General features: G+C 46.0%; 2 protein-coding genes across 9 annotated transcripts in view; one reads left to right on the top strand and one right to left on the bottom strand.

Moving 5' to 3' along the window:
* Positions 1-1,736: 1,736 nt before the first annotated feature.
* TDRD6 (tudor domain containing 6) lies at positions 1,737-14,623 on the bottom strand. Of its 4 annotated transcripts, XR_003705700.2 has the most exons (6): positions 8,331-14,623; positions 6,378-6,496; positions 6,159-6,248; positions 3,623-3,748; positions 3,141-3,201; positions 1,737-1,940 (listed from the first exon to the last, which is right to left on the bottom strand). XR_003705700.2 is itself a non-coding variant. In XM_028721845.2 (5 exons), the coding sequence occupies exons 1-5, from the start codon at positions 14,590-14,592 to the stop codon at positions 1,894-1,896; spliced, it is 6,579 nt and encodes a 2,192-aa protein (XP_028577678.2). In that variant the 5' UTR covers positions 14,593-14,622; the 3' UTR covers positions 1,737-1,893. The 4 variants fall into 4 exon arrangements, 3 of the variants coding, with proteins under 3 accessions (XP_028577678.2, XP_028577677.2, XP_028577679.2); XM_028721845.2 differs by lacking the exon at positions 3,623-3,748 and having other exon boundaries at positions 8,331-14,622; XM_028721844.2 differs by lacking the exons at positions 1,737-1,940; positions 3,623-3,748 and adding an exon at positions 1,947-2,719.
* A 3,967-nt stretch (positions 14,624-18,590) lies between these two features.
* Positions 18,591-24,342, top strand: part of CYP39A1 (cytochrome P450 family 39 subfamily A member 1) — a 46,371-nt gene continuing 40,619 nt past the window's right edge. For all 5 annotated transcript variants that reach the window (XM_077926610.1, XM_028721851.2, XM_028721849.2 and 2 more), the window contains exon 1: positions 18,591-19,323. In XM_077926610.1, the coding sequence (XP_077782736.1) occupies positions 19,144-19,323 (180 nt within the window). In that variant the 5' untranslated portion in view covers positions 18,591-19,143. The remainder of the gene's footprint in view (positions 19,324-24,342) is intronic.

The raw sequence follows: 24,342 nt of genomic DNA, 5'->3' as shown, positions 1-24,342 counted from the left end.
TAAGAGAGACATCACTGCAGCACATTGTCTTCCCATTTCCAACCCCCAGCTGCTCCAAGAAGCTACTATGGTTCATGGTATCAAAAGCCACTGAGAGATCAAGGAGAATCCTTGGTGTTACTTGTGCTTGAACTCATCACTGGTATCATGAGTGCTGAGGTGGGACCAGGCTCGGGCATGGAATAGGAGGTTGAGAAGAATGAGGGAAGGGCTGAGATAGGGCAACAGAGCCTGGAGATAGTGGGTGCTTCTCCCTTGCAGAAGATGGCTGTCTCAGCTGGGGAAAAGAGCATGGGAATGGAATCTGAGGGGCGGGGGAGAACCAGAGTCAGAAAGGGAACTCACACGTAGCCTCAACACATGCTCAAGCATCTCACAAGTGAGCCAGCCTTGCCTCTTCTTAAAAGTGAGTGCAGCTACCAACCCTCTGGAATGGCACCACTGCTTCTGTGCAGTTGTGAGCTCCTTGCCCTAATCTTGGGACTCCATAAACTTGGACCGCTGCTTCTAGTCTGGCTAGCCTTGCCTTTCCTATTGCCAAACTTGATCATGGTGGCTGCTGGGACACATTACCTGTTGCTAAGCCTCTCTCTTGTCATGGTGGCCTGGACAAGAGCCAAGAAAAATCACTTCTCTTGCTGGTGGCAGAGGTGCTGGGCCTGGTGTGGGATAAGCATCCTGCTTCCTACTGGGAGATCCCCTTGAGAAAGAGTGGGCCAGATCCTGATTACCTCCAACCCCAAGGACCACTTCAACAGATGGGAAAGAGCCGCACACCTGCCAATTACCTAATGTTAGCTGAAGTGTTTTCCTTTGCCTGTGTTGTGGCACAAGCTTGGCTGCAAACTTTGTTTCCTTTGGCCACAAAGTCTGAAATCAAACCATGTGGGCAGAGGAAGTGCAGCCAGCCATCACCAACAATGAGCTAATCGAGCTGCCTAGTGATTGGTGTCACATAGGGCAGGGAACCAGACTTGGCGAGATGTAACTAACAAAGCTGTAACTGTTATAAACCCACTGCAAACTGGGCAGACTGATCCCCACCTACCATACCCCTAACTCTGCATTGTTGTACAAAAATCCTATACAGTGGTACTTCGGGTTACATACGCTTCAGGTTACAGACCCCGCTAACCCAGAAATAGTACCTTGGGGGTTAAGAACTTTGCTTCAGGATGAGAACAGAAATCATGCTCCGGTAGCGCGGCAGCAGCAGGAGGCCCCATTAGCTAAAGTGGTGCTTCAGGTTAAGAACAGTTTCAGACCACTGTATACAGTATTATAAGTTATACTGCAAGGTTTAGCATAGTTCCACATCTCTGTGTATGGTCAATCATGCATGTAGCCTATTTATAATGGCTGAGATCACACACCATCCATGAAGCAGGAAAATGAAACGGCAAGAATGAATACTACCCACACTATAAACTTTATTCTTGTTTCATTAAACAAAACAAAAAAGAAAACACAAAGCCTTTCATACAGCTAAGGCTTAAAATTTTTTTGGTTTGAATGGAAGTGCACTCAAAATACGCAAGGAAGAGTATTTCTTTTACAAAGATGCTCCAAAGCTTAAACAAACTAACATTAAAGATAATGAACACACATTTGAGGTTTGCCGAAGGGTACCATTAGAAAATGAACATACTTGAGTGGAACATATTTTAAAGACTCAGAAGTGGCATTCTCCTGGTTGGAAGAGGACATGCCCATTAAACGCTTGTCATCAATGTGTGCAAGACTCCTCCATCTCTCAGGTGCAATTTAGTGCAATATCCACAAAGCAGGAAGATCAGCACTGCCATCTGAAACGCCACTCACTTCCTCCACTGTAGGATATACAGGCAAGTTAACCGTTTATACCATAGAGGGTTGTGTGTGCTCTCAAGTGTATTAAATACACATTTCCTTTACAGACGTTAATCTGCCAGTAGCAACAGCTGTAAAGAGACAATTTTTCTGATATCAGTTGTCATTCAAATCATGAGGAACTTTATTCATATGACCAGTTCCAATAAATTTAATTCTACTGATCTGAAACTCCAGCAAAATTGAGAGTGGGAGAGAACTCTCGTTCACAAGTTCCACAGCTAACAGAATAGTACCCGAGAATGACAAGGCAACAATCAAGACTGAGCAGAGATGAAAGCAAAGAAACAAAAGAACAGGGGAGACGTAGACCTTGGCCTCCCTGCCAACTGCTTCACAGTTCTGACAACAGCACTTCTCCCCACTCCAATTGCTGGGCGAGCAAAGCAAATCCTCCCCACCCCCTGCAGAAAATTAATTTATCATGCTGAATCCCACATTCTATTTTCCTGCAACAGAGGAGGGGCTCCTTGGATGGGATATATCACTGTGGTCCCTTTATAATGGGGCAACTCATCCAGGGATCTTCTCCTCTGCTCCAGGAAAATGAGTGCCATGCCGATGCAGGCTGCTGCTCCAAAGTTTATGCTTTGCTTCTCTTCTGTTTTTTCAGCCCCTGGAGGTGCACTGCATTGTCTCTCGAGACAGACAGCTGCCAACCATAAGCTTCCTCAGGTGTCTTTGGGTAAGGTATTTTCTCAAAAGCTTTTAGACATTCCAGGTATGCTGTGTCAACTGGATCGCCTCTATGTTCTTGTTGACACTCTCAAAGAACTCTTAATAGGTTTGTGAGGGGCAAAGCCATGCTTCACATCCCACACCTCTGGGGTGTTTGGGAGGCCCTGTGAATCTAAATACAACCAGATAGTTGAAATTATATAACAAAGGGACCGTGCGCTGCCCCTCCATAGCCAGGCAGCCATCATCCCAGCCAGGACAAAACAAAACACTAGCTCCAAAGTATGTGCTACATGAATGGGGTTCAGTCCCACATGGAGGCCATGATATCCTGGGCCTCTCTCAGCCACGCGGACGCTTGCCCTCCAAAGCACGAAGGGAGGCAGGGCTGGCAGCACGAGAGGCTGCAGCTAGCTAGCAATCCTCACTCTTCCCTCACAGAATTCCAGCTGCATGAAAAGAAGACTTGCAAAAGGACTAATGAGCAGCAAGAGGGAACGGAAGTGAGGCAAGGATTAAATATACGATACACATAGAAGATTAGATATTATTTCGTACAAGTTACAAATTCAAACATTTTCTAAATATCTTACCTTCTGTGCCAACAGGTGGCTTGACAGTTGAATACACAGTATCCCTTTTGTTGTCTAATATCTGTAGTGAAAGGAAGGGGAAAGAATTATCTCAAGAACAAAATAATATTTTGATAGCTGTTTCCAATGTATTGCTTAATGGTATTGTAAGATAGTACTGAACTACAATTCACTGACAAGTGCAAAATATAGAGAGTGCTCCTCATTTTACTCATTTATGCAAGGGCTTCTGTTACAGGAGAGAACTGGCAGTAAGCCTTTATTAGAAACCAGCATTCAGCAACAAAAATGTTCTTCCTAAACTCTGAATCAGTTTCCTAAACAAAACTTGCTTCAAAAGAACTTTACTGAAATAACAAGGCATAAGCTCAAGTCTTTTCAATTAACAAATAATGTACATTATTGAATAAGGTTCTAGTTTTTCACACAACAAGCAGTTATATTACAACACCAACACACTTCACAATTCTAAAAACACTTACAGAGAAGCAATATCCTATTTATTATTGCAGAAGCCATGTTGATTCTTCATCAGCAAGGCTATTCCAAATGCTTAATTCCAGGATAGACATTAAGGGTATAGATTAGGGCAGAAAGAAGAGAAGCATCTGAGAAGGAAAATGGGATAAAATATAGATAGAAACAAGTTTTTACCCTCAGCATTCAATGCCCAGGTCATGTTTTCCTTACACCACTGTGCAAGATAGTGAGAAAGGAAGAAAAAGGGTTCTGCTACTTTCACGTCATCCTGCCTCTATAATGAACTCTCTTAGCCTCACCCCTGCTAGCACAGAAAAAAGGAGGAATTATTGCTGGACATGAGTGAGAGGAGAAATGAGTATGAGGTGTGAGCAACTTCGTTGGTTAAAATTATATTAATGCAAGGACTTCTGCTTGCACAACTGAGCATCCCCGTCCTCTCTCTGCAGCCCCCCCCCATCTGCTGCAGAGGATTGGGGAGCTCCCAAAACAAATCTGGTGGCACACGGAGGAGGGAAAGGGAAAATTAGGTTACACAAGCAGAGGTCCTTGTGCTAATGAAACAATTTTGTTGGCTACAACCCATCATTCTGCTTGGTCTAGGCAGTGGAGCATTCTTACTGCAAAAGACAGCCACTAGTTTGAGGGAGGAAGAGCAAAAGGATTTGAAATGGAAATATGGGGCAGAGGACATTCAGGCTGAGAGCCAGAGTGCAAAGCCAAGCAGGAGACTTACAACACTTGTACATAGTGCTCTTTGTTGGCTCTAACAGTGTCCTATGCTCTAATAGGTTCACTGCATGCTTCAGAAGCATAGCACACTTGCACCTTCCTGCTCCCTGGTGGAGTCAGAAGTCGAAAAAAGAGCCTGCAGGAGGGCCTGCCTATTTCTAGCCCAATGCACATCACAACGGGAAGACCAATTCTATGCCCCAAACACAAGCGGTCAAGATACCTGGGATTATCTCAGGCTACCAATAAATAAAATAATAATAATAATAATAATAATAATAATAATAATAATAATAATAATAATAATATATTATTTATACCCCACCCAGCCACTCTGGGAGGCTCCCAATCAAATATTAAAAACAATACAGTATTAAATATTAAAAACTTCCCTAAACAGGGCTGCCTTCAGATGTCTTTTAAAAATAGGATAGTTGCTTATTTCCTTGACATCTGATAGGAGGGCGTACCACAGGGCGGGCGCCGCTACCGAGAAGGCCCTCTGCCTGGTTCCCTGTACCGCCAGAAGGCCCTCAGAGTTGGACCTCAGTGTCAAGGCTTGAACGATGAGGGTGGAGACGCTCCTTCAGGTATACAGGACTGAGGCCATTTAGGGCTTGAAAGGTCAGCACCAACACTTTGAATTGTGCTCAGAAATGTACTGGGAGGCAATGCAGATCTCTCAGGACCGATGTTATATGGTCTCAGCAGCCGCTCCCAGTCACCAGTCTAGCTGCCGCATTCTGGATTCTACAGTTTCTGAGTCACCTTCAAAGGTAGCCCCACGTAGAGCTCATTGCAGTAGTCTAAGCGGGAAATAACTAGAGCATGCACCACTCTGGCAAGACAGTCTGCGGGGAGGTAGGGTCTCATCCTGCGTACTAGATGGCGCTGGTAGACAGCTGCCCTGGACACAGAATTAACCTGCGCCTCCATGGACAGCGGTGAGTCCAAAATTAATCCCAGGCTGCGCACCTGGTCCGTCAGGGGCACAGTTACCCCATTCAGGACCAAGGAATCTCCCACACCCGCCCGCCCCCTGTCCCCCCTAAACAGTACTTCTGTCTTGCCAGGATTCAACCTCAATCTGTTTGCCGCCATCCTTAAAGGCTGAATGGTGGACTTACAAGCATTTGTGGCAGGACTGTAACTATGTTCATAAATTTGGGGTTTCAATAGTGCAGGTAATTTGACAGTTTATGGGAGAAAGGTTAATGATGGACTCCAGTTTATATTTACTTTCTACGTTTGTCAATGAAAATGTTAATGCAATTTGTAATCTTCTAATGTTCCATATTTTGGTTGCCGCCATCTGGTAATGGCTCAGGGTTGGAAGGATGTCTCAACTTTTTCTCTGGACATCTGGCTCAAAAATCTTTCTATATTGCCATATCTCGTCATCTGTGAGGCATTGGGGGGGAGAGGCTGACCCACAAGACTTTGCAGCCACTTGGTGGCTTTTTGAGACTTAGATGACAAGACCAACATATGGTTGCACAAAATAGGATTTTATTTGGAGAGATGTGTAACTTTATTTATTATGTACTACTGTCTTTTTCAACAATGATATTCATTTTGCACAACCCCAGTAGTAGGTCTGGATTTTCTCTATTATTATTATTATTATTATTATTATTATTATTATTATTATTATTGACTACCTTTGGATTTAAGAATTCCATTGTTTTGGTTTCTATATACCGTACAATTCTTTCTGGGTTTTGTGTCTTACTGCTCTTGGGTTCTAATGAAAATGTTTTTAAATAATTAAAATAAAGCAACTTAGCACTTTAGAAAATACTTTACCTCAGTTGGACTTGCATCCTGTTCAGGAATCCGATTCCAAACATTGATAGGACTTACTACCTCTTCATTTCCACTTGAAAGATTCAAAACCTTTATGTAAAAAGAATGCAATCTTTACAGACGTAACTTTTATAGGGCACCTTAATGGACAAGTATCATTGACATAACAAGATCCAGTTACATGTGGCAAATTCATTCACCATATTCAAGCTGACTTACCTTTGTACCTTCAGCAGATACGCCTAAAATCTGAGCCTTGTACCAATGAATGCCAGACCACACCATGCATTTGGAACCAATATCAAAGCCATTTAAGTTGCAAGTAGTTTCATTTTTTTCTGAAACAGAGAATGTGCATTATTTTTCTACGATGTCACACTGCAAGGCATAAGCAATTTAAAATGAAGCTATAGGGTTACCGATTGCAGTCCAAAGCTATGACAACTCCCAAGCAGTATTGCCAGATTTCAAGGCTTCCCTCCATGTTGTCTTTTTTACAGCTGACTCAATCTATGAACAGACAATTTATTACGTTGAAGGCAGCTTGCTTTTTCAGTATTCCACTGTAACACCTGACCACTAGTCAACAGTCTGAAGTTATCTTAGTTAACAGTTGAAGTTAGGGCAATTTATAATATGCCTGTTGGGCATTTTCTTCCTAACAGAAAAATGGTCACCGCTAGACTGATCAACCACTGAAAGAAAAAGAAGCCAGCAGTGCAGGTGTGGGGCGTGTGCAAGGAAGAGTGAGAGAAGTCCTACTGCTGCATGCGTATGCAAGGAACATGTGCATTGCTCACGTTATCTCTAACTACTGTGTTTTCTACATTCTAAATGGCACTATGCAATCCATAATTTGATTTGCTTCTTAAGCATCTGCTCTGGAATCCAGGCTGTGGAGCTCCTTGTCCTGCAAGACTGGTCTACCTCCGCTTGTGTTATTGCTTTAGCCACTTATCTGTTTAGGCAGGCATTTCATGTTGGCTGGCTGGCTAGTCTCTGCAGGACTCCAGAAGTGTTTTTAAGGGGAAGGGAGACAAAAGGCAAACAGGGCATGAATAACACTGCCAGCTTTGGAGGTATATTCTTTTCTGGCATTTCATAACCCCACAGCGAAATCCTATTCTTTATTATCACTATAGATTTCAAACAGCATGCTAGGAGATGAGACAGGACTTCGCCCTCTCCTCTTCTCCCTCACCCAGAACTCCCTATCTGCTCCGGAGGCCGACTGCAGAAGGGAGGAAAGGGAAGGAAAGTCCAGTGTCTGTGAGTGGGAATCTGCTGCACAAGTGGAACACTGCAACTGGATACCATCCTATGGAGCTAGAACTGCTTGTGCAGTTACAAGCCTATTTCTCTTTGTTAAAGTTTACCAGTGCCAACCCAAAAGAGCCCTGATGATGTCGAAGTGCACAGAAATGAAGCATGCACTTCATAGGTCCAGAGAAGAGTTAAAAACAAAGAAAACATTAAACAATGCTGCTGTGGATATTGCTATGGATGGAACAGGGAGTAACTCTTGCTTCTTAGTGCACAGACAGAAGAACTTCAGTGGATGCACCTTTCCCCACCACTGTGGTAAAGCTACGGCTGCTGACCTTCTATCTACCTGTAATAATAAAAAAAGGAAAAGCCCTACACAACATTCTATTCAACAACTTTAGCTAGAGCCCACCAAGAGATGACAAATATGAATGGGCCTTTCCCTTAATGCATGTTTTGCATTGTCAAGAATTCCCGTTTTCCAGAAGGGAGCAGCACACCATGTGACTAGAAATGTTACAACAGGTGTAACTCAAAAAGCCAATTTTTTCTTTTACTTCAGTATATATCTATACAGTATTTACTAACCAGCACATTTATCTGAGCCCAGCAATTTTACAATGTTTTGTAAAAGGAAAATAATGTCATTACTCATTCTATATTCAATAATACATTTCAGTTTTGACAAATAGTACTCCTAAGTGGTGGTGATTGCAATCCTTGAAACAATTTTTACATTCATTTCCTTCTGTACAATTCCTCCTCCTAGCGACCACTTATTACAGTATTCTTACGTAACAAAACCTGCAAAGTAAGAGTAACTCTCTTCAGCGAGAGACACCATATGCACCACAGGTCACCTGCAACACTTAAAAGTAAGCAATGTAAAAGCAAGCACTGTCTTACCTGTACTGTGACTTGGAATGTCAACTGCTTCTTCATCTAGCAGTGTGCTTCTCAAAAAATCCTCTCCAACCAAATTGCTCTCTTTAAATCTTTCACCCGCATCATGGCTCCTCTGTGTTTCAATGTGGTTCTTCAGCAGAGTTTGCCTTGCTAGACAACGGTAACCTTCACTTTCTTGTCCTGTTTCACACACCTCCACAACGTCCTCACGGCAAAAGAAGTCTTGCAGTTTGAATCCAGTTTCTGAAAATGGTAACTGGATTTCATTATCCGCAGGCAGCTCCAACAACATATCCTCCCTGATTTCACCAGCTTGTAAAAGATACACTTCAGGTGTAACAGGTTCCGGCAGTAAACAGTCACTTTTATCCTTTAGTGAAGAGCACTGTTCTAACTCCCCTTCTGCATGTGTCATGTCAAGCAAGTCCAATTCGGCTCTCTCTCGTGTTTCCTCACACAGGGGAGGGCTCACTTCAACTGTCTCCAGATCCAGTGTGTCTCCAAATGGGTGCACCTTCAGTTGAAAAGGCAGCTGATTTGTATCTGATAAAGTCACCACCTCAATAGGCACCAAATCTGACACACTCAGTGTTTCATCCACAGCTAAATGTACTTCACATGTATCCAGTGTTAACATTTCCGCTTGGCCTTCAGTCTCTTTCAGAGTTTCAAACAAATCTAGTTCTAACATCTTAGATTCACCACCATTAGGAAGCTGTGTTTCAGTAACATCTGCAAAATCTGGTATATCACTTTCTTTTGCAAATGCAGAATAGTCAGTTCCCTTTTTAAATGTTCCAGACACAGTGTGTTGGTCTCCAATGTCAAGTACTTCAGAAGTGGTTTGGTGGTGCTTGGTTTGAGATTTGGGTGAAGAAGTTGGGGAAAATGCTCCAAATGAATTACCACTCCCTGTAGCAACTAAACACTTATCTGCCGGTTGGAATGCCTCTGAACAATGTAACAGATCTTCTGAAGGCATTAGTGCACAGGCAGATACTTTGGTTTCATTTATAACCACCTTTGAACTATCTGTCCCTACATCTTTAATCTGTTCTTCAGGTTTGTGAATACTATTTGTCAAAGTTAAGGCACAGTCTTCAACAAGAGGCTTCCAAAAGGGTTTCATTTGTTCATTGATGCTGATTTTTTGACATTCCAATTGAACAACAAATAAGGGGATTTCAAAAGGGTCATCATTTTGTTTTTCCATGATGGTAGTGTCTAATAGAGAGTCTGCCGTGACATCACAGAAGATCTTGTTTATTCCTTCAGCCCACAAACCTTCTGCAGAGTTAAAGCCAAACAAACAACAAAGAAATGCTTGAGGTGGTATTACCAGCAGGTCATCAGGAATTTGCCTGATCATCTCTGCACTGGTAAGTTCCTCGGTTCCATGGTCAATATGAATGAGACTCAAGGTTTCCCCCTCTACACTGCTAATAACTGCCCGGTGAAAGGTATTATCTTCACTATTCTTTGCTAGACAGGGACAGCCACTTTTTATATCCTCAACATCTATGCCCATAAGCTCTCCGGCTTCCTGAAGCTTTGTTTCAATTAAACCAATATCATCTGAGTCAGCAAACTGGCACCAAAAATATCCTGGGTGCTTTGCAACTATCAAAAAGGTTTTCAAAGTTTGACCCACCTTAGGAATCTTCCAGAGGAAGGATTTGGTGTTTGACATATTGAAAGGTTTGATATACTTATCAGGAACAGCAACTTCACACAGGTTTATCAGATCAGTGTCACTCTCCATTTTGTCAGATGTTTCCCCCAAAGGAGGTTGTTTGTACTCAAGGTAATTATCAACCAAATCCACTGCTATATTACCATCTTTGTCACAGAGATGAATGTTCCATTTGCTTTCAGTTTTCTCCACAAATTCGCCATTTAGCTGAGTATCACTTGTCCTTTGGGAGAAATACAGCACTGCTTCCTGTGTCCATTCTGAAAGCTCTGTGGTCTTAACTCCATACAATGAACAATGAATGCTCATCACTGGGACTGATGAACAGTCTTCAAGGAGTCTACCTGTTTTGCAGATGCTAACCAGTGCGGTATTGCCATAATCAATATACTGCACCCTCACCAGTTTACCAGAGGGTTTTTCAATGACTGCAGCTCGATACCATAAGCCATCTTCTGAAAACAATGCACACATTATGTCTCCTATGTGAAGCTGTTGCCCATTCAGGCTCTCAATATTTTCAGATTTATTTAGTTTCTCTGAAATGCTGTCAAGCAAGGGCTCATCTTCTACTAGGTGAACATAGAAGTCGGATGGATTATTTATATGAGAAACATACACCAAAGTTTTAAGACCAAGGCTTATGATTTTTTGAGGTAAAGCACAAATATTTTTAAGTGAAAAGTGTGTATTAGTTTCAGATTGATTTCTGCTTTTCAAGTTATCAGGGGGAGTTTCTCTTCTTAGCATGGAATCTCTATGACTCCTACCTGTTACAGGATCATTTCCATTATTTTTTTCCACTGGTCCAGGAAGCTTAATTGTCACCTCTCTTTTTGTTTTCTGCTGAATTGTCACCTCTCTTTTTGTTTTCTGCTGAAATTGTCTTACTTCTCTACATACAACAGTGTGTTTGCTACTGCCTACTATGTCCAAATTTTCATTGTTCCACCTCTTGTCCTCAAAAGTTGGTTTATCCATTTCTGTCAAAGATAGCCTTTTTTCAGTGTTTTGTTCCCTGGTGAGCAGATATCTGGATGCTGAAGCTCCATTTTTTGTATATTTGGCCGTCCCTCTGCTGTACTGCAAACTCTCTTTCAGTTTTGCATTGATCTGCATCTTACCATCATATAGTTCAATGATCAGTTTTCCATCAGGTTCTTTTGCTACAATTAAAGCCTTTAAGGGCTTATCTAGTACTGCTTTTTCAAACCATGCAGAAACTTCTTTTGGAACATCAACAACATCAGATAGAGAGCATTTTATGGCTTGCATTGGCAAAAGCAGTAACTCATAAGCATCATTTGGTACTAGGACCAAGTCTCCATTCTTTAGCAACTGCCTATTCCCAAAATCCACAAAGAAAACTTCTTTGGTATCTTTTGCTGAAGTTACTACTGCCCTGTACCAGCAGCCATCCATATACTTTGCAAGATACACATTTCCAGGGCCCTGTGATGTTTCCAAATTGTACTGCATTTTGCTGAGTTTAGCAATACTAGTAGTTAACTGCCCAATAACATTTGCATTTCTAGCAAGTTGGCAGTAAAAGTGACAGGGATCATTAACATGTGTGATATAAACCACCTCTTCACTTCCTATTTTAATGTCATGTGTAGAATAATAGTATGACAGAAGATGAACAGAAGATATTAGAGGTTTTTGAGGCTGCACACATCTGGCTAGACCCTTCTTTGTTAAAAAATGGCACACACTTTCAAAAGGGGTAATCAAGTCCACAATATTGATGAAATCTGTATTGTTTAATGCTGCAAAAGCAAATATGGTACATTTCAGTTCTAATGTGCTTGCTGACTCCACAAATTCATGAAAAGCTTCAGTGGCTTTTTCATCCCACACAAACGGATCCTGACCATTTGGCTGAATTAAGTTGTAAAGGCTACATCTGAAAGCTTGAGCTTTCAACGTCAGAAACTCTGTCTTAGTTGCACGGACATTCTTTAGTGAAACATGCTCTTTGTTCCCATAGTCAACATATGCAACTTCCACCTCTTCAGCACAACATACTTTACTAGTAATAAGAGCTCTGTACCACTTCTCATCCTCAGAATACTTAGCCAAACATACATAATTTGGCCATTCACGGGGTTGTGCTGAATGCATACAATAATCTTGAATTTTAGCCATAAGTGCTCTCAGGTCTTGGGAACTTTTAGCTAGCTGACACCAGAAGAGACTAGGACTTTCTGTATAGGATACTACCACATCTACTGTATTTCCAACTTCCAGATGCCCTTCACTAGAAAACCCTGGCTTTATTTCAGAGTAGTTTTGCATAACATAGAGTGAAGGGGTTGGGGCAATGCTAGAATCCTCTTTTGCAAATGCTTTGCATGACAAATAGCAACTACCTTCACTGGGCTGCTGCCTGACGATCAAAGTTTCAGTAGGATAAGGGGCTGAACTGTGACGTTGTGGCGAGGGTTCATTTTCATCTTTGGGGAAAAATTTTCTCACAGGCTTCTGCCCTATGCCCTCTATTCCAGACGTGCTCCTCAATGGCTCCTTGGTCACTTTCTGGAGAGTCTCTAATTCCTCACCCTTATGATGCTCAGCATACTTCTGTTGAGACATGATTTTGCCCAAGTTTTTTTCTCCTGCTAGTGAATGATCAAAAACTTCCACTATGTAAATGTCCCCTTGCATGCCTAAGACCTTGATTACCAGCTCCTTGTTTAGCACGGCTTTCCTGAAATAGTCTACAGCATCTGGGCTCCATGACTGCCCTGGTGGGAAAGGATTAGCCAATGCACATCTGAGTGCTGCAGCAGGAAGTTCTCTGAACTGGGGAAGCAATTCCTTCACCTTATGCAAGTCAATAATTTCAGTGTTTCCTCTGTCGACCAGATAAACTTCAATTCCTTTTCCCAGCACCTTGGTGACAACAGCACGGTGATAGCAGTTCTCCTTCAATGCGACACAGCACAGGGATCCTGGTTTGGGCTGAAGCAGAATACCCTCTAGTTTTTTACTCTGAGAATAGAAGTCACTTAAGTTCTGTATGAGGCAACGGAGGGGTTGGCAATGCTCCTGCAGGTGCACCCAGAAGTCTGTGGGATCCTGGAGGAAGGACACTTGAGCACTGTGGTACTCACCAGCCTTCAAACGCACAACAGGAAGTGGGTCAGCGGCAAGCATGGACTGAACTCCCAACAGAGAGGCACGTTCTTCCTTGGCTGTGGCACCTACCTTCTTTAGTTCAGCCATTGAGTCAGAGGAATGCTCTTGACTGCTGTGAAGGAGGCTCTGCTCCAGACAATGGGCCTGGACCCCATAGAGGCAGTTAAGGTTCAGGCCATCTTCTCCATAGAGAGTAACATAGTAGAGGTGCTCAAAGGGACAGTAGGCTTCAATGTGGGCTTGCACCACCTTGCTCAACAGCAATGTTTTAAGCTGACTTATCTGAGAGCGGGTCCAGCCACAGCCTCCATCGGTAATACCTTGCAATGAACAAGGATAGGTCACCACCGGCATTCGGAAACACTCAGCAGGCAAATTGCGCAGGTTTTGCTTTGTCACAAATTCCTTCCTCCCATAATCCACATAGATCACCTGCGCCACCTCTCCAAGCGGCTCCTCCGGGCCACCCAGAGGATCTACTTTCAGCAGCAGGGCCCGGTACCAGCAGCCATCGATGCCCCGCGCGGCGCAAGGGGATCCTGGGGCCGGCAGGGGTTCCTGCAAGTCTTTCCCAGCGGAGGCCTCGAAAGCCTGGCGCATGGCGTCCGAGAGCAGCTGGATCTCTCTGGAGAGGCTGCGCAGTTGACAATATATCCTGCAGGGGTCGGATACCTGGGTCACCAGCATGGGCTCCGTCACTCTCATCTGCAGCTGCGGGTAGAAGTAGTCCAGGGCTGTGGGGCCATCCTGGGTGCGGGGAGCGGCAGGGCCGCCGGGCGCCTGGGGTGGGGCGCTGCTGGGGGCCCCGAGGGAGGTGGCGAGCAGGCCGGTGAAGGTGCTGGGGGAGACGTGGCCGGCCAGCCCCAGGTGGCGCATCTGGGCCAGCAGCCAGGGCAGCTCCAGCACCACCAGGTGCTGCGCCACCAGCACGTCCCTCACCAGGCCCGACACCTCCTGGCCCTGCAGGCGGCCCAGGAACTGGGCGGCGGCCGGCGGCCAGCTGCGGCGCTGGGGCGGCGCCAGGTCGGCCAGGACGCAGCCCAGCACCTCGGAGGGCAGCTGGAAGAGCTCGGCGGGGCCGCGCGCCAGGGCCTGGGCGCCGGCGCTGAGCGTGCGGCCCTCGTCCAGCAGGAAGACGCGGTAGGCGGGCGCGGGGCCGGCGCGGAGGAGGCCCAGCACCCGGCAGCGCCGCCAGCGCCCGCCCGCCTCCGCCAGGCACAGCTCGCCCGCCGCCAGGGGCCCCGCGCCCGCCAGCGCCGCCAGCCGAGGCCCCGCCCGCGCCTGCACCTCCTCGGCCAGCCGAAGGTACTCCTCGCGCCGCTCGCCGCGGAGGCCCCACAGCCGCACCAGCGGAGCCTCCGCGTGGAGCTCCACGAAGGACACGCGCAGAGACAGGCAGCTGCCCGGGCTGGGCAGCGAAGAGCACATGGCGGAGGAAGGCGGCCGGCCGGCGGGCAGGCGGGCGGGCAGCGGGCGGACACCGGCGCCTCACGCGGCACCAACGGCGGAGCAGCGGGGAGGGGGAGGGGCCCGTTCCTCGCCCCGCCCACCCGCGCGCGCGCCCGCCCCTCCCCGCGGAAACGAGCCAAGGAGGGAAGCGGGCGCGCGAGGGCAGTTACCTCACGGATATTCCCCCGGCGCTTCGGGGAGGCGGCAGAAGGCGGGGGGAAACGGGGCGCCCGCCGTGGCCGGGACAGGGAGGGTCCCGCCAGCCCAGCTGCCGAGGGCGGCCTGCCGGGGCGCTGCTTGCAGGCGGAGCAGCCGAGCTGCGGCGCCCCTTGTTTCCGCCCGCCATCCTTTCAGCCCGCGACCTGGACACAGGTGTCTCCCGCCCCCCCCCGCCCCCCGGGCCGGTTTCCTCAAGGGCCGGAGCAAAAGGTGTCCGTCGTCTTCCTCCTGCCTCGCCATGCGGGAAGGAGCGAGCCTTCAATGCCCCACAGACAACACCTCAGACAAGGCTGGCAGGCGCTCCCTGCTTTTGTGCTGAGCTGCCTTCAGAGGGAGCTGACATTTGGGCTACCAGCAGAAATCAGCATGTCAAGTTGAAGCAAGGAGAGGAGGTTTCATGGGGCCAAGTCACAGGCAGGCAAATACCCTTGACCCTAAGGGGCCTCCAGTCCAGTCTCCTGCAATGCAGGGATCTTAGCCGAAGCATCCAGGGCAGATGGCCTTCCAACCGGGGCTTAGAAACCTCCAAGGAAACCTCCCACCTCCCGAGGGAGACCATTCCACTGTTGAGCAGCTCCTGAAGTTGAGTTGGAATCTCCTTTCCTGTGATATGAAAGCATGGGTTCAAAGCCTGCCCTCCAGAGCAGAAGAAAACAAGCCCGCCCCACCCTCCATGTGACTGCCCTTGAGAAGATAGCTATCATATCTCAATCTCCTCTTTCCCTGGCTCCTTCCATTGTTCCTCATAAAGCTTGGTTTCCAGACCCTGGATCATCTTGGCTGCCCTCCACTGCACATGTACCAGCTTGTCAATAACTTTACATTTTTGTGCCCAAAATTGGACGCAGTATTCCATGTATGGTCTGACCAAGGCAGAATAGAGTGGTATTATGACTTCCCTTGATTTGGACATACTTATCTTGATGCAGCCTAGGGTAGTGTTAGGCTTTTCTGCTGCTGCATGACACTGTCAACTCGTGTTAAGCTTGTGGTCCACCAAGGTCCCTAGATCCTTTTCACATGTAAGCCAGGTGTCCCCCATCTTATATTTATGCATCTGGCTCTTCCTGCCTACTAAGTACAGAACCGTACATGTGTCCCTATTAAGATCCGTTTTGTTAGTTTGGGCCCAGTTCTCCAATCTGTTAATGTCATGTTGATTCCTGATTCTGTCTTCTGCGGCATTAGCTACCTCTCCCAGTTTGGTGCCATCTGCAAATTGGATGTGCATCCCCTCAATTCCTTCATCCAAGTCGCTGAACAACAAGGGGCCCAGGAGAACTCTGCAGCACCCCATGTGTCACTTTCCCCCAGGATGACTAGGAACCATTAATGAGTACTTTGGGTTTGGTCTGCCAACCAGCTACAAATCTAACAGTTGCCTCATTCAACCCACATTTTACCAAGTTCCTCACAAGAATATCATGGGGGACTTTGTCAAAAGCCTTACTGAAATCAAGATACACTATGTCCACAACATTCCCCTGATCCACCAAGCTTGTAACTCCATCAAAATGTAATGAAATTCGTCAGAATGACTTATTTTTGAGAAACCCACGATGGGTCTTAGTAATCAGAGGCTGGCAAAGCATGTAAGACAGACATTGCATGGAGGATTCCCCATTGCAGAGATCATGAGAGGTGAAACAGTATTTCTGAAGTTTCGTGGAGGAATTATAGAAAAATTAGCTGAAGGCAGATGTGCAGAAGAGGGACTGATTGAGGAAAAGAGAGGGAGGGGCTAAGAAGGGTGGCTGGAAGAAAAAGAACCCAAGAGACCACAAGTAAGTAAAAGGGAGAATGGGGCAAGGAAGTTGCATCAAAGGGAGTTTATACCAGTTTGTTTTTTAATTGAAATGTAGTCTGGTGTGTGTGTGTTTTTTAATTGTATTATACCAAATTTTTGGGATTTTAAAATTTACTCATAGGTTTGATAAATGTATTATAAGCAAGGACAACAAACAGCATCACGTTTAGTAAGCAGACAAATGTTTTGTGAAAAAAATGTAGCATATACTCATTAATGATTAAATAGCCTATAGTGTAGCTTGATTCAAAGGTCGTGTTTTATCACCAAACTTTGCTAGGTCAGCATGATACTAACAATCAGCTCACTTTGGGAAGCTCAACTATTCTAAGATAAATCCAGTATTTTTTCAAGATTGCCTATGAATGTAACAACAGTACTTGGATATTATAGCTCCATCTACATGTATGACAGCTTGGAAGATAAACAGATATTTTACTCAGTTCATGGTCAATTTATTTATATACCACATTTCCCACAAATATGTATGTGCTGAAAGCAGTTCACATAAAAATGTTTTAAGTACTGTACATTATTGAGATGTAATAAAAAATATAATCTCATTACAAAAGAATCCAGCATTAGCATTCATTAAAATTTAAGTGAACGTGCGCTCCCGTTGTTCGGTCCCAGCGCCTGCCAACCTAGCAGTTCGAAAGCACTCCCGGGTGCAAGTAAATAAATAGGGACCGCTTACTAGCGGGAAGGTAAATGGCGTTTCCGTGTGCGGCTATGGCTCACCAGAGCAGCTTCAAAACAAAAAAAATTCCTTCCAGTAGCACCTTAAAGACCAACTAAGTTAGTTCTTGGTATGAGCTTTCGTGTGCATGCACACTTCTTCAGATACAGAAGCTTCTTCAGAAGCTGCTTCAGAGCAGCTTCGTCACGCTGGCCACGTGACCCGGAAGTGTCTCCGGACAGCGCTGGCCCCCGGCCTCTTGAGTGAGATGGGCGCACAACCCCAGAGTCTGTCAAGACTGGCCCGTACGGGCAGGGGTACCTTTAAAAGTTCACCAATATTAAAAGCAAGGCTTTCCAATAACTTCCTATCCAAAAGTAGCCCAAAAGCTGATGATGCTAGTACCCGGCACCCCTCGACCTATGCCTCAAACCAAAAGCCCAGAAAGCCCATGGGCGTAGCCAGGATTTATTTTAGGGTGGGCAGGCATTTTTTTGGGGGGGGGTGCAGAATGAGTTATATGCGACGCAGTCAGATAGTTAAGTATTTTTATTTATTTACTTGATGGGTGGATAGCTGCCCCCCCCCCCGCCCTCCCCGGCTACAGAATTCTTCTGGGAGGCTCTCAGGCCTGGAGCGTGGGGCAAGGCAGACAAAAGCAGTCATTGCCAAATGACACACAGAGTCTTTCTCCCCTCACAGTTCTGGAAGCAGGTCCCTCATGAAGGCTCATTGTAGAAACACAAGTGCAATGTGCTTGACTTTTTTTTTTTTAAGTTTTATGTACAAGGAGTCCTCAACTTACACAGGGCTTACATTCTGGGGATCACACCTAAAGCTAAAATTGGTCACGGTAAATGGCGAGTGGGATTGCCAAAGTCTTTTCCCCCAGATGCCCATCCATTTCTGTCCTCTTTAAAGAATAAAAATTTAAAAATAAAATTTTGCCAAGGGCATAAAACTGAATGCACACAAGTTAAATGTGCATTAGTTGCAGGTTTACTGTACACCACTTAGAAAATCTGAATATTAAAAAGTATATAAAGACCTAGATAAACAAATGAGCAAGCCAGCTGCTAGAATCCCTGAATACAGAGACCCAGAGCTCCTTATGAGTACACACTGCTCTTTTCAGCCCCAAAATACAAGGGGAAGAAAAGGGGAATCTTCCAAATAGCTCCCGTGGCTGGAAGCCTGCAGATAAAATGTGGAGAAAAAGCTGAAAGAGCTCAGGTCATCACAGCTAGTCATGTGGTGAGCTTCTCCATATGGTGGATGTGATGAAAGTCCTGTCCTTTTGAACTACTGGAGTGCACAGAGAGAGACAGAAATGAGTAATGATCAGCAGTTGTGACACATTGCTCCTGGACCTGTATGCATTGTGTCTGTTCCTAAATGTCTGTAAATACCAATTGCGCTCAGGCTCAGGCTCTGTGGCCCCAAAACTATAATACTGTCTATTGATATAAAAAATATATCAAGGCTATGTATGCACAGTTAAATAACAAAGGATCTATTTTCATTATTTGGAACAGAATAGCTTACAACAGTTAATATTGGACAAGAAGGAAAATGAAATATGGCTTCATGTTTCAGAGAACAGAGAGAAGAGAAGTCCATTTTGAGGGTCAGTTAGAAAGTAAAACTAGCCTCTCCCAGAGGCAAGCTGAACTATGTAATAAACTTGTCTTTTATCATAGCATCCACAAGAAGGCAGCAGTACAAACAAGATTTTTTTGAATACTATCCTGAAGTAACCCCTAGCAGCATTATATCTTACAGCGGCAGCCTGTGTCAGAAAAGCAACTGCTACAGAGGAAAGAAGATGGAAATCATTTTGGCTCTCCTGTTTACAGTGGTTCTAGGTTTTGTTGTCAAGCATATTTTCTTTCCATTCAGAAACGTCAATGAGCCGCCTTGTATCCGTGGCTGCATCCCTTGGTTCGGAGCTGCCTTCAAATTTGGGAAAGCTCCTCTGGAATTCATCAAACAAGCCAGACTCAAGGTAATAACTGTGGGAGCCAGGGATGGGGAGGGAGAATGAATGAATGAAACCATTTTGTACAGTCACGGACCAGAGATTGGGGAGGGAGAGGATGAAAAGGCTTGAGCTTGAGCTGAACAAGCCAGGTTTCTAACTTACCGTATTTTTTGCTCTATAAGACTCACTTTTTCCCTCCTAAAAAGTAAGGGGAAATGTGTGTGCATCTTATGGAGCGAATGCAGGCTGCGCAGCTATCCCAGAAGCCAGAACGTGAAGAGGGATTGCTGCTTTCACTGCGCAGCTATCCCTTTTGCTGTTCTGGCTTCTGAGATTCAGAATTTTTTCCCTCTTGTTTTCCTCCTCCAAAAACTAGGTGCTTCTTGTGATCTGGTGCGTCTTATAGAGTGAAAAATACGGTACTTTGCTTTTTACAATTTAATATGCTTTGTGTTAGCTGACTGTTATCAAACAATTTATATAGTCTGAATTACTATGATAGAATAACATGCTGAGAGAAATGCTAAAACACGTATTTGCTCTCTCTCTCTCTCTAGCTTTAGGGCGCTGTTCAGAACAATGTGGCTGTTCTTGTCTAACAGGACAGTTCCCCTTGAACAAGCCAAGTGTTAGGTTACTAAAGTTCATGTGTGCTTTTCAAGCTGTCCTGAAAGCTACTCAGTGTTGAAAGAATGCATTAAAATAGAATTCTACGAGAGTCTTATAAAATGAGTATTTTCAAGCACTATGTATACAAATGTGTTTTTTATAATAAATTTTGCAACTTCATTGTAATGCAGTCTGCTTTTTTCCCCTTTCACAACAGTATTGCTAAGAGATTTTAGATAATACTGTTTTCTGCATTTTCAATGCAGCCTTCAGTGCTGATGGCATAAGTAGGCAGAATAACACCGGACATGTAAAAGTGGGAGGTCTCTCTCTTTCTCTCTGTACTCAGGTGATCCCCAAATTAGCAAAAAATGAAACCTAATAGGGAAAGTTAGAACTGTGCATATGTTCCCACATGCAGGAAAGAGGTAGAAACAGAGTATAAACCACATTCATAGAGTGGGAAAGATTGTGCATAAGGAGGAAGGAGGAGGAGTAGCAGAAACGCAGAGTGAAACTGGGTAGGAGAGGCAAGCAAGGACAGAGACCAGAGAGGAATTGAGGTTTGTGTGGACCAGAAAGCGCTTTTAAATCAGAGCCATGTAGGGGAAAGGCGGTGTGCTCGCAGCCCAGCAAGGAATGAATGGCTGTGGCTGCCAGTTTGTCTTGCTCTATTTCATCACAACAACCACACTTAGCATTTTGTTTTTTGTATATCTCCCACCCCAACTATTATCCTGCTGATCTTCAGAAATGGGTAACAGGGTGGAGATACCTTATGGGTGCATTACCTCCCCCTTGTTCAAAATCCATTCCCTAGAACAATGTTTCTCAACCTGTGTGCCGTGGTATGTTGGGGTGCCTTGAATGATAGTCAGGTGTACTGCAGGCAACACTGGCCTCTGTCCCTGTTCCCTCCCCTCCCTCCTCTGATGCCCTCTTGTGTGTCTGCCTCCCAAAGGCTTGTGTGGCTGTTTGTTGCAGCAGCCCTGGCTATAAGCTCCCCAGGCGAATGATGCCTCTGGGGCTGGCCAGGAGGTGCTGGTTGCCAGGAACTGAGGCAGCCTTGGAGTAAGCAAGCAAGCAAGCAATTGGGTGAGGCAGCCCAGCCAGCCGGTCTACCAGCCCTTGCTGTTGGGAATAGATGGAAAAGTGGAAGGCTGGGCATGTAGGCAGGTGCCATGATTGCTTTTCTTGTGCTTGCTGTGTGCAATGTCTGCCTGGGAGCTGAGTTTCTGGTGCCGAAGGGGAGCCAATGGGCAGGACCCAATGGCTCCCCCTTAATGTAGTTGTATTAAACTACTTAACTTTTTTATTATAAAAATTACATACCGGTATTTTTATATGTAAAAGATTACATATAATCACATTACGTAGCATCGTACCCTCTTATTTTATCTCTTTGGCTCAACTGAGCCTAAGGACTTCCCTCCCTCCCGTCTGGTGGTTTACAAAATTAAACTTTACATCTTTACATTTCGCTTTGTTTCCTATCCTTGTTGTATCAGTACCTAAAATATTATATTACTCAACCTGCATAGGTAGCAATTTCTATGCCGGCCAAGAGGCCAAAAGTGCCAAGAAAGGCCAATCATGGCGTCCGGCACACTTCCATTGCGCAGCTTGCTAACTATCCGTGCCACTCCAAAAGTCCTTCTGCCTCTTCAGCCGGTAGCAGAGCAATTGCAGCAGTTAGAAGCAAAGTGCAGCGTGTGGGTAATAAACTCAGAACAGACACAAGGCTTTCCTTATCTTCTTAGCCTTTAATCATGTAGAATAACAGCATAAATCAGACCTGGCGAAAGCTCGCCCATCCTCCCTCTCGCATAGCGTACCAGAGGCAGACTGAGACACTCAGAGCAAACCACTCCCGTAAGTGTCTGTGACCACGCCTCATGATGCAAGGCGTCACACAGAACCTCTTAACCCTGTAGGTTCTGATTCTCCCACACCCCCTCTCGCATTGCATCTTGAGGGGACCTGTGCACACCTCTTTACGGACCTCTTTGGGTTCAAAACCTTCCCCATTGCCTTTCGCCCCTTCCTGGCATCTTTCCCAGGCACCTGTTGAATCCCTTCCACACTCCCAGAATCACACTGTGTGAAACCAACCCACGCACTGGTGACCTGAAACCTCTCAGGTGGAACACCCTTTGTGGCCCGAGATGAACGCCTGGGCACAAACTGGGGTGCTTCATCTGAACTTCCCTCTGACCCACTGGGGCCAGCAGGTGTGTCTTCTCCGTCAGACTCTTCCCCCTCTGACTTGACGACCCGTCTGTGAGCTTTCTCCATTATGCTAACAGGAGATGAAGGCTCGCTCTTGGACACTCCTTTCACAACTCTTGGAGATGCCCAAACCTGCCCTGAACCCTGATCCTGGACTTGGTCCCCATCACCGGGTTCAGCCTCTGCCTCCCCTTCCTCCTCAGAATCAGACAGACATTCTGAGAGAAAATCAGGACCATCCCTAGGCCGTGACCAACCACCCTGCTCACAGAACTCAGCATGCTTGCTGACCAGCAGTTTGGTCTGATCACCCTCTGGGTATGCAAACTTCCACCCATTGCTTGCAGGTTCATACCCACAGAAGATCATGTCCTGGTACCTTGGACCACCCTCCTTCCGTTGTGCTTTTGGTATTGGCACTGAAGCCCTTGAACCAAACGAACGGAAGAAATGCACCTGTGGCTTTTGCTTGTGCAACAGAAAAAACGGTGTGTCACCTACAGCGTGATTGTAGGACCTGTTAAAAACAAAGCTGGCAAATTTCCAAGCTTCACTCCAAAAGCTCTGAGGCAGCCCAGAGTCACACAGCAAGACCCTGACAGCTTCAGCCAGTGTTTCACTCCTGTGCTCTGCCACGCCTCTCTCTTGAGGAGACTTTGCACCCGTCACCTGGTGACGTATTCCCTTTTGCTTGAAAAACTCCTTCAGAGCAGACCCAGTAAACTCTGACCCTCGGTCGCTCTTGAACCCTTGCACCTTGGTGGAGAACCTTAGTTCCACCTCCGCAACCCAATCCTGGATCAGTTGCGCCGCCTCCCCCTGCGATTTGAGAGAGAAACACCATGAATTCTGAGAAAAATCATCTGTCACCGTCAGCAGAAACCTGGCCCCACCCAGACTCTCACACTTCATGGGTCCTGCAAGGTCTGTGTGAACCAGCTCAAAAGGTTTTGTGGTTACCCTCTTTATCCCGGGAAAACTGCACCTTTGAACCTTTCTGCATGCCCTGCACTCTAGGGATCCCTCACACGGTGTGATTTTACAACCTTTGGTGCAGCTGGGCAACCTCTTAACATCTTCCAAACAAGCATGAGACATTCTCTTGTGCCATACATGAACACATGAATCATGACTGGGAACACTAGCACACTGCGCCTGTGCTCTTTCGGTATTCCCCCCACCCTCCAGAGGTGATTCCAGAACAAAGAGATTGTTCTTGCTTTCCATGTTGACAAGTTGTCTCCCCCCTCTGAAAATGGAACAGGTATCATTTTCAAAGCAAACTTTGTACCCCTGCATCACAAGAGCAGGTACAGATAACAGGCAACAATGCATTTCCGGCACAACGTAGACCTCTAGCTCCGCCTGTAAAAAGGAAAGATACATTTTAGCAACAGCAGAAACTGGCTTTTGTGTCCCATCAGCGAACGTAACAGTCATTCCAGCTGAAACAGCCCTGCAATTCCGCAGCCCTCCAGCAGGTGGCGCTCTAATCAGGTGATGACTGGCTCCGGAATCCACCACCCACTGCACAGCTGTGTCCCTGCTGGAGTTGTTTTTCAAAGCCGCCAGAGAAGCCGTGAGATGATAACAGTCTCCCTTCTCTGAGTCACGTCCTTCCTTTGCGTTCCCACGCTGGCCTCCTCTCCGAGACTGGTTCCCATGGGAAACGACCTTGGGACCTTCCTGCCCAGCTGCCTTCGCTCTCTGTGGGCAGCAGCGACGTACGTGGTCAGCTGACTTGCAAATGTAGCAACGACGCGTGGAAATATACTGGGGTGAGCTCTCAGCTAGCATAGCTTCCGGACCAGCTCCGCCCCCTCTCAAATGGCACTCCTCCACGACACACACAGTGGAAACCTTTCCAAAATGGCTTTTGGGCTTCTCTGCCCCCCCGATGCTTCCAACAGCACTTCGTGAGGCTGCAACAACAGGGCCTCCGGCTGCGCACTCGGCTTCTTTCTCCTGCTCCTGGCCCCCTGCTGAGCTATTGCACAAACTTTTCAGCACTTGCCAGGCCTCACACGCAGATTCAATGCCTTCCAGGTGATGCTGTAACTTAGCATGTACACCTGCCCTCAACATGCAGATCTCAGCTCTCACAGCTTTCTCTCTCTGCATTTTCTCCTCCAGAGAAACAGATTGCAGCGTCTCTGCATCTCTGTCCACCAGTTCTACATTTCCAGTAGGCACTGGTTCTCTCTG

Source organism: Podarcis muralis, chromosome 3 (genome assembly GCF_964188315.1).
Source record: "Podarcis muralis chromosome 3, rPodMur119.hap1.1, whole genome shotgun sequence".
Classification (NCBI taxonomy): Eukaryota; Metazoa; Chordata; class Lepidosauria; order Squamata; family Lacertidae; genus Podarcis; species Podarcis muralis.
This window is presented reverse-complemented; position numbering and strand designations above follow the sequence as displayed.

Bases quoted from the DNA above. Each gene is read 5' to 3' on its own strand.
- TDRD6 (XM_028721844.2), bottom strand. From the start codon at position 14,592: ATGTGCTCTTCGCTGCCCAGCCCGGGCAGCTGCCTGTCTCTGCGCGTG. The intron at 3,202-6,158 runs GTAAAGTATTTT...CTTTCACTACAG, and splicing joins AGGATGCAAGTCCAACTGAG to ATATTAGACAACAAAAGGGA. The intron at 2,720-3,140 runs GTAAGATATTTA...GGTTGTATTTAG, and splicing joins GCCACCTGTTGGCACAGAAG to ATTCACAGGGCCTCCCAAAC.